The sequence below is a fragment of the Coregonus clupeaformis genome, chromosome 11, assembly GCF_020615455.1.
Source record: "Coregonus clupeaformis isolate EN_2021a chromosome 11, ASM2061545v1, whole genome shotgun sequence".
NCBI lineage: Eukaryota > Metazoa > Chordata > Actinopteri > Salmoniformes > Salmonidae > Coregonus > Coregonus clupeaformis.
In genome coordinates, this window is record NC_059202.1 from 9,680,348 (window position 1) to 9,696,789 (window position 16,442).

Consider the following 16,442-nt stretch of genomic DNA (forward strand, 5'->3'; position numbering starts at 1 on the left):
ACACCTGTGCCACCTGCAAGTGACATGTTTATGGGAAGTGTTGCAAGCAACACAAAGCAACAAATATTTGTGTCGACTGTAAGGACAAGGGATAACAGCTAAATGAGATCCAACTGATTCCATTGCATGAAGACACACGCCACTCTGTAAGCACGAGTGAGGCCAGAAATAATGTGTCCAATAACGGACTATTTTTGCTTTAGTGCTGATTTTCACTATTTATCAAGCACACTTGGCACTTATACTGATGTTTAGGATACTGATATTTTCTTTATTTGACCGTGTGTCTTGCTGACCGTGCGTCTTAGTGGTTTGGGTATTTGTATTTGTTTTGTCATTGTAAAATGAAGCTGTTCCTGTGTTCCAATGCACATGCTTTTTTTTTATAGTTGTGCAAACGCACTCCATTAGTGGTTTTTAATTTTTACATGTAGCCTACAGTAACATTAACCACATTTTTCCCATATTCTAATGTTACCTAAGACCTTCATAAACCCAACCAAAGGATTATTTTTCCAATAGCATGACATTTATTTATTAGACCGTTAGAATGTTCACGCCCAAAAGACACGTCATTGGCTCAAAGTGGGGTCCCTCGTGGCCTGGCACTTTAGGTGTTAAACTGAAGAGCGGAAGCAGTCCAAAAAAATAAGAGAAACCTCAATCCAAAACATATACTGTAACACAGTCCAATTTAACAGAAACGTTGGGATTTTAGATAGAGAAATTTGAAGAGGGAAGTAATGAAAAAATGTAACACATTACACAGGATCGAGAGATACAGTAAAACCATTTGATCTGGGTTTTTGATTAGATAAAAAAATCTAACTCAACTAGCATGAGAGACATCAGAACACTTTGCTGCTTGGCCTTTGTTCCAAGCCTGGGCAGAATTAGGCAGAATTATCTTATGACAATATTCAGACAATTACGCAATGGAGATGATGTGGTCGGCTCTCAGAGTGCGCAGCTCCCAGCACACCACTGGCGACGCACACCACTGGCTTGGTGCGAGGGACAGGAACAGGCCGGGCTGGGCTGGCGACGCGCACCACTGGCTTGGTGCGAGGGGCAGGAACAGGCCGGGCCGGGCTGGCGACGCGCACCACTGGCTTGGTGCGAGGGACAGGAACAGGCCGGACCGGGCTGGCGACGCGCACCACTGGCTTGGTGCGAGGGGCAGGAACAGGCCGGACCGGGCTGGCGACGCGTACCACTGGCTTGGTGCGAGGGGCAGGAACAGGCCGGGCCGGGCTGGCAACGCGCACCACTGGCTTGGTGCGAGGGGCAGGAACGGGCCGGGCCGTACTGGGAACACGCACCACTGGCTTAGTGCGGGGAGCAGGAACGGGCCGGACCGGACTGGCGACACGCACCACTTGCTTGCCTAACCAGCTCCTCTCGCCGTGCCTCTACACCTTCCTTCTGCTCCCTCTGAACCAATGGCCCCCGTAATCTGGTGGCCTCCTCTCCTAACCAGCAGATCCGCCCTGTCGCGGCCTCCTGCTGCCTCGTCGTCCACACCGTGTGCCGCCCCAAAAAATGTTTTGGGGGGATTGCCTCTCCACCCTGATCAGGGCCTCCCTCTTTCTTGCCAAGTCCATCCTCTCTGCTCCTCCTCGGCACACTGCTTGGTCCAGGTCTGGTGGGATCTTCTGTCACGTTCGTTTATAGACGGGACGGACCAAGGTGCAGCGTGATATGCATACATGTATATTATAATGAATAAACACAACGACAAAACAACAAACTAAACGAAACGTGAAGTCCAAGGTTCAACAAACAACATACCTCACACGGAACAAGATCCCACAACCCACTAGTGCCAATAGGCTGCCTAAGTATGGTCCCCAATCAGAGACAACGAGCGACAGCTGCCTCTGATTGGGAACCACACCGGCCAACATAGATCTAGACATACTAGAACTAAACATAGAAAATAGAACATAGAAAAACACAACAAGGAATATACACACCCTGACTCAACATATAAGCGTCCTCTGAGTCAGGGCGTGACAGAGTGTGAATACAGTACGTGGCTAAATAGAGAGTAGTTTCCATGACAATTATATATTAGGGTCATGATTGGTTGCGGTTGTAAGGATTATTATGGGATGGGAGGTGGTTGCCATGGGATACTCACTGCAGTTCTCCTCGTCGCTCCCGTCAGGACAGTCACTGAAGCCGTTACAACGGAAGCGCCCGATGATACAGTGGATCCCGTTGGCACAGGCGAAAAATGTCGGAGCACACTTGGACTTTATCTTGGCTGTGGGGAGGAGAGGGGGAGAGAGAGAGGGAGAGAGGGGGGTGGAGAGAAGGGGTCTGTTATTTAGGATGATGGCAGAAATGTCTATGGATTCTGTTGTGTCATAATAGAGTTGAGCTGTGGGGATAAGAGAGAGAGAGAGATAAGAAAGGAGAGAATGAGAAGGAGGGAAGGACAGCAGGAGAGAGGTGGAGAGGAGGACAGTGAGAGAGTGGGAGAGAAGGAGTGAGAGAGAGGAGGAGAATGGTAGGGAGAGAGGGATGTGTTATACCAGACAACCACTGTATATTACATGATGTTGATGGAGTGTCATTCATGGCCTTAAAATATCCTCTTATTGGCATTCTAGCAATGGTGCACTTATAATACAGAACTGTTGTTCTGTTATACTAAAGGTCAGTGAATTAATCAGTTCTACTTATCCTGCAGTACTTATTTGCACTTTCTCTATAGGCATACTGCCCTCAGCTTAAGAGCTACTGGTTGGAGACAGAATGGTAAGCAGTTAGGAAGGAGAGCAGGCAGAAAGCAGACAGAGACAAAAAGAGAACGTGGGGAGAAGTCAGACCAGAAAGACCTTGTTTACTTTGGCTGCTTTTCAATCCATTGCAGATAGTGGCTTTCTAGGGCCTGGATTTGCGTTTTGAGAAGTGCATAGATTTGCATAGATCCATGGAGTCTGTCCCATAGCGTGACCCAAACCTGCCATGGCAAATGAGTCCATATTAAAACTACTACCACCATCTGGGACATGCTACTGTGCAAATCAAAGCACCCCAGAGAGCGTTATCTAGATTTGAAATCCACTAACTGGAGGGCCTACAGCAACTCCTAGATCTTCTGCACAGATTCTGTCAGACCTGGGACCTGACAGTAAATCTCAGTAAGACAAAAATAATAGTGTTCCAAAAAAGGTCCAGTTGCCAGGACCACAAATACAAATTCCATCTAGACACTGTCGCCCTAGAGCACACAAAAAACGACACATTCCTCGGCCTAAACATCAGCGCCACAGGTAACTTTCACAAAGCTGTGAATGATCTGAGAGACAAGACAAGAAGGGCCTTCTATGCCATCAAAAGGAACATCAAATTTGACATACCAATTAGAATCTGGCTAAGAATACTTTAAACAGTTATAGAACCCAGTCTGGGTTCTGCTCACCAACCAAGAATTCACAAAATGGGACAGAATTCTGCAAAAATATCCTCAGTGTACAATGTAAAACACCAAACAATGCATGCAGAGGAGAATTAGGGTGATACCCGCTAATTATCAAAATCCAGAAAAGAGCGGTTAAATTCTACAACCACCTAAAAGGAAGCGATTCACAAACCTTCCATAACAAAGCCATCACCTACAGAGAGATGAACCTGGAGAAGAGTCCCCTAAGCAAGCTGGTCCTGGGGCTCTGTTCACAAACACAAACAGACCTTACAGAGCCCCAAGACAGCAACACAATTAGAACCAACCAAATCATGAGAAAATAAAAAGATAATTACTTGACATTGGAAAGAATCCACAACAAAAAATAATGCTATTTGGCCCTAAACAGAGAGTACACAGTGGCAGAATACCTAACCACTGTGACTGACCTAAAGGAAAGCTTTGACTATGTACAGACTCAGTGAGCATAGCCTTGCTATTGAGAAAGGCCACCGTAGGCAGACCTGGCTCTCAAGAGAAGACAGGCTATGTGCACACTGCCCTCAAAATGAGGTGGAAACTGAGCTGCACTTCCTAACCTCCTGCCAAATGTATGACCATATTAGAGGCACATATTTCCCTCACATTACAGAGACCCACAAATAATTCAAAAACAAACCCAATTTTGATAAACTCCCATATCTATTGGGTGAAATACCACAGTGTGCCATCACAGCAGCAATATTTGTGACCTGTTGCCACAAGAAAAGGGCAACAAGTGAAGAACAACCACCATTGTAAATACAACCCATATTTATGTTTATTTATTTTCCTTTTTGTACTTTAACTATTTGCACATAATATGACATTTGAAATATCTTTATTATTTTGGAACTTTTGTGAGTGTAATGTTTATGATCTATTTAACATGCTTCCCATGCCAATAAAGTCCTTAAATTGCAATTGAAATGAAATGTACTCCTGAGTGGCGCAGTGGTCTAAGGCACTGCATCACAGTGCTAACTGTGCCACTAGAGATCCTGGTTCAAATCCAGGCTCTGTCGCAGCCGGCCGCGACCGGGAGACTCATGGGCGGCGCACAATTGGCCCAGGGTAGGGGAGGGAATGGCCGGCAGGGATGTAGCTCAGTTGATAGAGCATGGTGTTTGCAACGCCAGGGTTGTGGGTTCGATTCCCACGGGGGGCCAGTATAAAAAAATATGTATTCACTAACTGTAAGTTGCTCTGGATAAGAGCGTCTGCTAAATGACTAAAATGTAAATGAATTTATTTGAGAGAGCGCAAGGCAAAACATGAAACGTGTTTTAGTCAACGTTTAATTCCCCCTGGAAAATGTAGTAACTCAGGCGCTATAGTATAGATTGAACTTTCTGTAATCCACCTCATACGAGAGTTACCAAGTAGGTGGCATAGCTAGCAGCCAGTTGAGCAACCAGTTAGCCACCAGTATTAGGGCACAGACACTGCATACATAACAGGCGGCTCTAGTAAAACCCAGCATTACAAAGCAAGGCCTCAAACCCCCTAACACTGACACAGGAAAGGCGGTGCAGTGAGTGGGTACACAGTACATCTCTCAGCCAGCCAACACCCAAACATCTCCCTGTGTTTTCCCCACTTTTAATAACAAAGAGAATCGGCCTGTCCATGGCTTGGCACAGCGCCATGCAAAATGCTAGGGGCTCACATTTCTCCCCATATAATCCATTGTGGTAGGCCGATTTATGAGCTCTTTCAAGCTGTGCCGATTATGTGTGGTAGAGGGAGGGGTACGCAGAGCACCCGCATATTCTCCTCTTCTGGCTGGTGTGTGTGTGTGTGTGTGCGCACAGTCTGGGAAGCCTTTGCTTACCGCCACAGAGGAGGCCTTGAGCGCTTAAAGCCCATTTTGCATGGGTGGTATATCACATTCATTAAACAAACGCTGGGGAGAAAAAATACATGGCTCCGAGCTGTAGCACAACATAAAAGCAATGATCTAAACAGGCATGGCTGTGTAGGTGTAAATGTAAACTAATTTGACTGCAAACAATGAAGAAAAACTCAAAGGTTGTTGTTTTTTCTTCATATTTTCTCTCACTCTGTCTCACTTTGAAAACAATAAAAACAGGTTCCCGTCTGTCACATGTCTTGTTTGTATTTCTTTTGGCTTCCTAAGAAAGTGATAATTCAAGCTGAGAATGATTTGTGGGTATGAGGTTGCTACATGGATGTCAAGTCTCAATCTGCCTCCTCTTGTCTGCTCCTTTCCTTCATCATCTACTCATACCATAGAGAGGGGATGAGGAAAGTAAGACCATTGAGATGCACCCTTGTGGAGGGGGGGATTTACCGCACGCTATACTGTGATATGACGCAACTTTTAATTGAGGAACCACTGTACTTGCTCTCCACCTCTCTAAATTGAAGTACTTCTATGTTGTTGTTTTTTCCACTCAGAGCATTGCTCTTTAACCTCCCCCCTCCCCTCTCCCCATCCCCCTACCTCTTCCCCTCAAGTGACTCTCTCCCTCTTAGTTGAACTTCTTTCATTCCGGGCCAAGTTTTTTTCCTTCTTCTCTGGGCCTAAATAGAAGTTGTTTACAAAAACCAGCCCCAGTTTTTTTTCTGTGTTGAATGGCTTCCAAAGTTAGTGGCAGTGTTCAGCTCAGCAGCAAAAATTAAAACGAATGGGCCTGCAGTCAGGCCGATTCCTCCAGATAAGGCCATCACCAGCAAGAAAACACAACCTGATCTCAATGACACACACACTAACACATCGACGGAAGCACACACAAGCGCAGAGGCATGCGCACGCATGCACACACAACACACACACACACTTCAGGGGTGAGTGCTTTTCCTTTCAAATCTCTCCTAAACCTTATCCAAGAGGGAATTCTTAATTGCACATTTGTTTGCCATAAAATTTCCAAGCATGCAAGCAGCAAATAACATTTTTTTTTTGCTTGAATTAAATACTTTGATTTTCAATTTTTCATGCAGACATTTGCAGCCAAACGAAGGCCCAGAGCTGCATAGTACACATACTGTTGAACCTTAGAGTAGCTGGGGATTCATTTGAGCCCCTTTATTATAGATTAACAGAATGAAAAGCACACTATTGTTTCTTCAAATCCAATCAAATTGTATTTGTCACATGCTTCGTAAACAACAGGTGTAGACAAACAGTGAAATGCTTACTTACGGGTCCTTCCCAACAATGCAGAGATATATATTTTTTTATAATATATATATATTTTTAATGAGGAATAAATACACAATGAGTACCGAATCCTTGGATATATACAGGGGTACCAGTACCAAATCGATGTGCAGGGGTACAAGGTAATTGAGGAAGATATGTACATATAGGTAGGGATAAAGTGACTAGGCAACAGGATAGATAATAAACAGTAGCAGCAGCATATGTGATGAGTCAAAATAATTAGTGCAAAAAGGGTCAATGCATATAGTTGAATAGTTAACCAATAGCTACCCGGACTAACTATTTAGCAGTCTTATGGATTGGGGGTTGTTCAGGGTCCTCTCAGTTCCAGACTTGGTACATCGGTACCGCTTGCCATGTGGAAGCAGAGAGAACAGTCTATGACTTGGGTGCCTGAATTCTTTGACCGCCTGGTATAGAGGTCCTGGATGGCAGGGAGCTTGGCCCCAGTGATGTACTGGGCAGTCCGCACTACTCTCTGTAGCGTCTTGTGGTCGGATGCCAAGCAGTTGCCATACCAAGCAGTGATGCAGCCAGTCAAGATGCTCTCAATGGTGCAGCTGTAGAGGTTTTTGAGGATCTGGGGGCCCATGCCAAATCTTTTCAGCCTCCTGAGGGGGAAGAGGCATTGTCATGCCTTCTTCACGACTGTATTGGTATCTGTGGACCATGTTAATTCCTTAATGATGTGGACACCAAGGAACTTGAAGCTCTCGACCCGCTCAACTACAGCCCTGGCAATGTGGATGGGGGCTTGCTCGGCCCTCCATTTCCTGTAGTCCACGATCAGCTCCTTTGTCTTGCTGATGTTGAGGGAGAGTTTGTTGTCCTGGCACCACACTGCCAGGTCACTGACCTCCTCCCTATAGACTGCACATCGTCGTCGGTTAGAGAGGCCGAGGAGTTGAAAGGATGTTATCTGACCTTGCCTGTGCGTTTGTGAGGGAAGGAAAATCGATGGGTAATGGAGTCTGGGTGAAAGAAAGGAGGGCAGACAGAGACTCAGGGAGTCTGCTAGGAGGCTGGGAGATCGAACTAATCAATCTGGCTGGCCCCTTCAAAGTCCTGTCCCAGTCTGGCGCCGTACAATACAATAACCTTCTGAGGGAGAACAACCTACAGTAGGTTGGCCCTAAAGAGCAGCATTCAGCCTTGCTTTTTCTTGGCCCTGAAACTTTAATGGAACATATGATCACGCCAGGCCAGCAACGTTCAGGCTATATTACAGAGTGACTCCCATACGCTGTATGTATTTACAATGATTGAAAATAGCAACATTTCAGTCGGCCTACGTCATAAACCATCAAGGCACCTTGTGCAAATGTTTTCCTAGTTGGTGATGCCACAGGGCCAGCAACCTTCTGTCAAGACAAGTGTGTGCAATATCAATTATGAAAACATCATGTCGAACGCATCTGCCTTTAGAAAGCTGGCTTTTTTAACGGATGGTAAGACAGAGAGGGATACAGACAGGCTACTTGGTGTAGAGAATGAGCGTTGTACAGTGCAGCGATAGATCTCGCCAATAAAGACTCTGTTGCAATATTCATCAGAGGGGATCATATCGCCTAATAGCCTTGTTTCAAGTCAGCGCATCCGACAATGTGTGCTCTACAACGGCACACTGGCATTTATTTTTATTTTGTAGATTTCAGGGAAGCCGCTTTGCTGGAGCGCAACTGTCTGAGGGGGAGGGAGGGAGTTCAATCTGAAGTAGAAAGAGACAGAGAGAGAGACAGAGAGAGACAGAGAGAGAGAGAGAGAGAGAGAGAGAGAGGAGAGAGAGAGACAGAGAGATAGGGGAGAGAGAGGAGAAAGAGAGAAAAAAGAGGAAGAAAGAAAGAGAGCGAAGCCTTAATCAATATTTCATCCTGGTCTGTGGTATTAATTACAGCAGCTCATTGATCAGTCATCCATTAAGCATCTGGGCTGCACCAGACCTATTCTACATCCCTCTACTCTGCACTCCTCTCCTCCCTTCCCCTTCCTTCTACTACCCCCTCTTCTTCTTCTTCTCAGCTCCTCTACTATCTTTTTCTATCCTCTCCTTTCCTTTCCTTTCCTCCCCTCCTTACTCGTCTCAGTTATTCTTCTCTCCTGATGTATTTGTTATTATCAATGTGTGTAATAATAGAAAGGTCTTCCTTTAATGTTGAAATAGATGGTCTCCTCTCCTGTGTGGTGTGTGAGGAGTGTGTCTGAGACGGAGCTGTAACAACAGATATAATGCCACACACGCTCCCTCTGTAATCCCCAAAATCCTCTCTGGCCTCTCCTCCATGATACAGACTTCCCATAAGCTCCACACTCCCACTGGCCAAGGAAAGACATGGAGGGCCAAGGGAGAGATGGAGTGAAAGAGAGAGAGAGAAAGCGAGAGAGAGAAACATGCACATTGCACACATGTTGCACGCACGTTTCGCAGACACACACACACATACGCTCAGAGACATTGTGGTGGAGCTGAAAGGATCATGGCCAAACACAGCCAGTAGGAGATGGATTCCTACACAGAGAGGGCAAGGCGTTCCGGGATTTACAGATGGCCACTCATTTTCACCCCTTTACTTTTTCTGCCTATATTCCCATCTCCCCCTTTCTCTCTCTCTGTCCTTTGTCTATGCCATCAGCTCCTCTCTCTCTCATTCTCTCATCATCCTCCCTCTCTCTCACCTCTCTTCCCCTCCCTCCCTCCTTCGATAAGGTTGGGGGTTAATCTCCACTATGAGGACATGGGCCAGTAAGCCCAGTCAGCCCTCCTCGCCTCGCCTCGCCTCGCCTCGCCTCGCCTCGCCTCGCCTCGCCTCGCCTCGCCTCGCCTCGCCTCGCCTCGCCTCGCCTCGCCTCGCCTCGCCTCGCCTCGCCTCTCCTCTCCTCTCCTCTCCTCTCCTCTCCTCTCCTCTCCTCTCCATACATAGAACACATTCACATGCGCACGCACAAACTTGCACATGCATGCATGTATGTATGTAGGCGCAAACTACTGAGACCCACATACAATCTATTCCCCAACCTGTCAACAATAAAACACACAAAACAAGACGTGTTCATTTGGGACACGCTTTGCAAAGGAAAATATGTAATATGAAAAATGCTTAATTTGTAAAGGGTACTGACCTTGCATTTGCTTTGCAATACTGTAACCCAATAACTTACATGTGTAATGTAATAATATATTTCAAGGTTATGTTTTATTTCTCTGTCTTGAGGAGATATACAAGCACACAGAGATATTAGACTTTCTTCTCTGTGTGCTGTAGATGTTGAATGCTTTTTTAAAGCGAGAGGCAGTATTAACATGCGCAATTGTCTGAGGGGCAGGGAGGGAGTTCAGTCTGAAGTAGAAAGAGAGTACGAGAGAGCTAGAGAGAGGGGGAGAGAGAGAGAGAGAGAGAGAGAGAGAGAGAGAGAGAGAGAGAGAGAGAGAGAGAGAGAGAGAGAGAGAGAGAGAGAGAGAGAGAGAGAGAGAGAGAGAGAGAGAGAGAGAGAGAGAGAGAGAGAGAGAGAGAGAGAGAGAGAAGCACACTCAGTCCTATCAGGAAGAACAGATTATGGTAGAGAGAAAAAGAAAGCAGAGAAAGCAGAGAAGGGGCAGGGCCAAACTTTTCAACTGGTTGTCATGGGGATAGGATGCAGTAAGGAAGACAGCAAAAGCTACTGGGGCATCGAGATAGCAGCATATTTCCTTGGTTATGATCAAGATGTGTATGTGTGTAACTATGTGTGAAAAAAAAGTGTGAGCTATCATTGTGTATGAGGTGTGTGTACAAGTACATAGCTGGATGTGTTTACTTGTGAGTTTGTGTGCGTGTGTGTTTATATTTGTTAGTGCGTGCTTGTGTGTGCATGTTTATACATTGTCTGAGTTGCATATGCATATGGGTCTCAGTGTGTACAAACAAGTCATTTACAAGTCCAGCCAGCCAGCCAGCCAGCGCTCCAGCCCGTACCCCTCTGGCTATATCATTTCTAAAAACAAATTCTCATTAATGAGTCATAGGGGATATCCGATTGAATATGACCTTTACTTTCAGCTCCGCACGAAGAACCCAATTTGTATGAAGGCCGCCCACATCAGGGCTAACCACTGGCTAGGTAGCCTTGTCTTCTGGGGGGTTAGGCAAGAAAAGCAGAGTAATGATTCTCATCCACAAGACAGAGGCAGAGCAGGGAGCTAAAAGGGCAATGATACTGTACTGCATGGACTGGTACCACCTTCTGGTGCAATACAGCTGACATGGCATCACTCACATGGGTGCTACATTTTAGTAGATGAGGCAAGTTCCTTACTTCCTACCTTTACTATGTAAAGCACTTGAAGCACTTGGGAAATAGGCTATACCCACACAAAGTAGTGATTCCTATTCAGGACACAGAGGTAGGGCAGCTAGCTACCTAAAGGCTAATCTAATAACAGGGTAGTCCAGGCTTTAGCCAGACTGCAAATTGATCGCAAGAAGCCCAAACATATATAATATTTGACTAAAACATAATCATTTTAACCTTGCTTAAATTTGTATACGATCACATACACGGAGTATACAAAACATTAGGAACAACTGCTCTTACCATGACAAACTGACCAGGTGAATCCAGGTGAAAGCTATGATCCCTTATTGATATTACCTTTCAAATCCACTTCAATCAGTGGAGATGAAGGAGTGGAGACAGGTTAAAGAAGGATTTTTTAAATTGAGACATGGATTGTGTGTGTGCCATTCATTTACATTTTACATTTTAGTCATTTAGCAGACGCTCTTATCCAGAGCGACTTACAGTTAGTGAGTGCATACATTTTCATACTGGCCCCCGTGGGAAACGAACCCACAACCCTGGCATTGCAAGCACCATGCTCTACCAACTGAGCTACAGAGGGTGAATGGGCAAACCAAAATATTGAAGTGCTTTTGTACGGGGTATGGTAGTAGGTGCTAGGCACACCAGTTTGAGTGTGTAAAGAACTGCAACGCTGCTCAACAGTTTCCCGTGTGTATCAAGAATGGTCCACCAACCAAAGGACATCCAGCCAACTTAACACAACTGTGGGAAGCATTGGAGTCAACATGGGCCAGCATCCCTGTGGAACGCTTTCGACACCTTGTAGAGTCCATGCCTCGACCAATTGAGGCTGATTTGAGGGCAAAAGGGGGTGCAACTCAATATTAGGAAGGTGTTCCTAATGTTTTGTGCATTCAGTGTAAATCTCTATTAGGGTTGGGTGGGGATTTACGGTATTACCGACTTAGTACACAAGGTGGCGACAAAAAAGCCCAATGGGCATTATTACCAGAATGATAACAAAGTTAGCACAAGTAATATAGAATTTCCATGAACGCAGCTAGCGAAATATTCTAATGAGCGCAAAAGAAAATAAACAAATTACAAAGACAGGCAATCCAGCTCATATATATATATATATATATATATATATATATATATATATATATATATATATATATATATATATATATAAATATATGAGCTGGATTGTTCGCTGGTCCTCACTACACATTCGTCGCCAAACCCACTGGCTCCAGGCCATCTATAAATCACTGCTAGGCAAATCCCCATCTTAGCTCATTGGTCACCATAGCAACACCCACCCGTAGCATGCGCTCCAGCAGGTATATCTCACTGGTCATCCCCAAAGCCAACACCTCCTTTGGCCGCCATTCCTTCCAGTTCTCTGCTGCCAATGACTGGATAGAATTGCAAAAATCTCTGAAGCTGGAGACTCCTATCTCCCTCACTAACTTTGGTCCTCTGTAGCTCAGCTGGTAGAGCACGGCGCTTGTAACGCCAAGGTAGTGGGTTCGATCCCCGGGACCACCCATACACAAAAATGTATGCACGCATGACTGTAAGTCGCTTTGGATAAAAGCGTCTGCTAAATGGCATATTATTATTAAGCGTCAGTTGTCAGAGCACCTTACCGATCACTGCACCTGTACACAGCCCATCTGAAATTAGCCCACCCAACTACCTCATCCCCATATTGTTATTTATTTTGCTCATTTGCACCCCAGTATCTCTATTTGCACATCATCTCTTGCTCATCTATCATTCCAGTGTTAATACTAATTGTAATTATTTTGCACTATGGCCTATAACTTGCTACATTTGAACACACTGTATATATATTTTCTGTTGTATTTTTGACTATATGTTTTGTTTTACCCCATATGTAACTCTGTGTTGTTGTTTTTATCGCACTGCTTTGCTTTATCTTGGCCAGGTCGCAGTTGTAAATGAGAACTTGTTCTCAACTGGCAACTTATTATGTGATTTGTTAAGCACATTTTTACTCCTGAATTTATTTACTGTAGGCTTTCCATAACAAAAGGGTTGAATACTTATTGACTCATGACATTTCAGTTTTAAATTAAATCTAAATTAAATCTGTTAATTTAAAAGAAATGCTACAAACAAAATTCCACTTTAACATTGAGGGGTATTGTGAGTAGATCAGTGACACAAAATGTAAATGTAATACATTTTAAATTCATGCTGTAAGACAACAAAATGTGGAAAAATAAAGAGGTGTGAATAGTTTCTGATGGCACTGCAACTAGTAGGCTGTGGTGGTTATGGGGAAGCAAGTGAGTCGCTTGCACGATGTGTAGCCTATGATCGGAGGCGGAGTCGGAGTGGAGCCTGCCTGCCCACAATAATTGCTTGCTCCCCCGCAGCTCACCAGCTGATTTAGACTGTGTGTGCTGGGTGTGGTTCCTCCTTCCCACTGCTAGAGAACAGAATCCTCGCTGCTCTGTGCACCCAGTTCTGCTAATATTCTGCTTATCATAGTAGCCTATCCAGTCCAATTGCAAATACAAGTCACGAGAAGGCGAGTCCGAGTCAACAATGGTCGAGAAGGCGAGTCCAAGTCATCAATGGTCGAGTCCAAGTCGAGGACTCGAGTCGGACTCGAGTACTACAACACTGCTAAATAGCATCATTGATGATATATGACTTATAAAGTATGGTTACATTTCATTTTCTCTGTTAAAACTACCCATTGGAATGACTTCAATAGCAACAGTGAATGTATTTAGTTGTTAAAAGATCTCTAATAATCCTTCTCACGATAAGCACATTGGTAGTAGTCAGTGACAAATATCAAAGCTAAGCAGGGCTTGGTTATAACCCTGGATAGAGACAAAAGGGATAGCTGTAGATAGACCAACTCTCCAGTAGGAGATGCTGCCCAGACTATTGATTTTCTTCTGATTGTGAATTTAAAGTTAAAGATCTGATGTTGTTTCAAAGGTACAAATTCATTGATGACTCTTTGCAAATCCAATGTATTTTCCACATGGATTCCACATCACAATACATTGACAAATTACATTGAAACAACGTTGATTCAACCAGTTTGTTCCCAGTGGGTAGACAATAGGAATCAGTGTACAGTGGGGAAAAAAAGTATTTAGTCAGCCACCAATTGTGCAAGTTCTCCCACTTAAAAAGATGAGAGAGGCCTGTAATTTTCAACATAGGTACACATCAACTATGACAGACAAAACGAGAAAAACTAATCCAGAAAATCACATTGTAGGATTTTTAATGAATTTATTTGCAAATTATGATGTAAAATAAGTCAATAACAAAAGTTTCTCAATACTTTGTTATATACCCTTTGTTGGCAATGACACAGGTCAAACGTTTTCTGTAAGTCTTCACAAGGTTTTCGAATCGAATCCCTGAGCCGGCGAGGTGGAAAAATCGGCCATTCTGCCTAAGGCAGTTAACCCCCACAAAAACTGCCGCCGAAGATGTTGATTAAGCCCGCACCTCTATGATTCAGAGGGGTTGGGTTAAATGCAGAAGACACATTTCGGTTGAATGCATTCAGTTGTGCAACTTGTGGAGGAAAAAATGTATAGTGTGGAGACAGCCTTGAATTGTACATCTTGTCTCATAAAATCATTGGTTCCTGTAGGTGCTGGGTAGAGATATGAGGGGGAGACGGTCATGACACCCTCCTCAAACATTTTGGCAGAACGCCCAGAATATGTTCTATAAGTTAAGATAAGAGAGTGTCCAGTCACATGCAGGAACCAACCCTATGAACTATGCCTATGTAACTTGTCTGTGTAAGCAGTATATAAGAGATCTAATGGGACTGCCCCGACAGAGTTCACTTCAGACCGGTACTTTATGCATCTAAGTTTGACTGTGACCTTTCCAGCTTGCTGACAATAAAGAGTGATTCATTTAATATTGACTTTGAGTGTCCTTGTGTTGAATTTTCACGACAAACTGACTAGGTATCCCCTTCCTCAAAATGGAATTATAATTTTATAACTTTTTACAAATTAATATAAAATGAAAAGCTGAAATGTCTTGAGTCAATAAGTATTCCACCCCTTTGTTATGGCAAGCCTTAATAAGTTCAGCAGTAAAAATTTGCTTAACAAGTGACATAATAAGTTGCATGGTGTGCAATAATAGTGTTTAACATGATTTTTGAATGACTACCTCATTTCTGTACCCCACACATACAATTATCTGTAAGGTCCCTCGGTCGTGCAGTGAATTTCAAACACAGATTCAACCACAAAGAGCAGGGAGGTTTTCCAATGCCTCGCAAAGAAGGGCATATATATATATATATATATATATATATATATATATATATATATATATATATATATATATATATATATATATTGGTAGATGGGTAGAAAATAAATAAAGCAGACATTGAATATCCCTTTGAGCATGGTGAAGTTATTCATTACACCTTGGATGGTGTATCAATACATCCAGTCACTCCAAAGTTGCAGACAACCTTCCTAAATCAGTTGCTGGAGAGGAAGGAAACCGCTCAGAGATTTTACCATGAGGGCAATGGTGACTTTAAAACAGTTACAGAGTTTAATGGCTGTCATAGGAGCAAACTGAGGATGGATCAATCAAAAAGTCCTGAATACAAAGCATTCTGTTTGGGGCAAATCCAACACAACACATCACTGAGTATTTTCAAGCATGGTGGTGGCTGCATCATGTTATGGGTATGCTTGTCATCGGCAAGGACTAGGGAGTTTGTTTTGATATAAATCAATGGAATAGAGCTAAGCACAGGCAAAATCCTAGAGGAAAACCTGGTTCAGTCTGCTTTCCAACAGACACTGGGAGACAAATTCACCTTTAAGCAGGACAATAACCTAATACACAAGGCCAAATATACACTGAAGTAGCTTACAATCGGCTTGAATTAATAATGTGCAGATATTGCAAGGCCTCCCGAGTGGTCTAAGGCACTGCATCGCAGTGCTAGCTGTGCCACTAGAGATCCTGGTTCGAATCCAGGCTCTGTCGCAGCCGGCCGCGACCGGGAGACCCATGGGGCGGCGCATAATTGGCCCTGCGTCGTCCAGGGTAGGGGAGGGAATGGCCGGCAGGGATGTAGCTCAGTTGGTAGAGCATGGCGTTTGCAACGCCAGGGTCGTAGGTTCAATTCCCACGGGGGGGCCAGTATGAAAAATTAAATAATGCATGCACTCACTAACTGTAAGTCGCTCTGGATAAGAGCGTCTGCTAAATGACTAAAATGTAAATGTAAATGTAAGGTGTACAAAGCTATTAGAGACTTACCCAGAAAGACTCACAGCTGTAATCACTGTCAAAGGTGATGCTAACATGTATTGTCAGGGGTGTGAATACTTATGTAAATGTTTATTTCTGTATTACATTTTCATTAAATTAGCAAAAATGTCTAAAAACATGTTTTCACTGTCATTATGGGGTATTGTGTATAGCTCGGTGAGAGGGAAACATTTATTTAATCCATTTTTA

General features: G+C 44.0%; 1 protein-coding gene across 1 annotated transcript in view; it reads right to left on the minus strand.

Annotated features, from left to right (window-relative positions):
* LOC121576395 (low-density lipoprotein receptor class A domain-containing protein 3-like) overlaps positions 1 to 16,442 on the minus strand; it is a 136,604-nt gene that overhangs the window by 51,651 nt on the left and 68,511 nt on the right. The window contains exon 3 of the mRNA XM_041889495.1: positions 2,144 to 2,269. Within this exon, the coding sequence (XP_041745429.1) occupies positions 2,144 to 2,269 (126 nt within the window). The remainder of the gene's footprint in view (positions 1 to 2,143; positions 2,270 to 16,442) is intronic.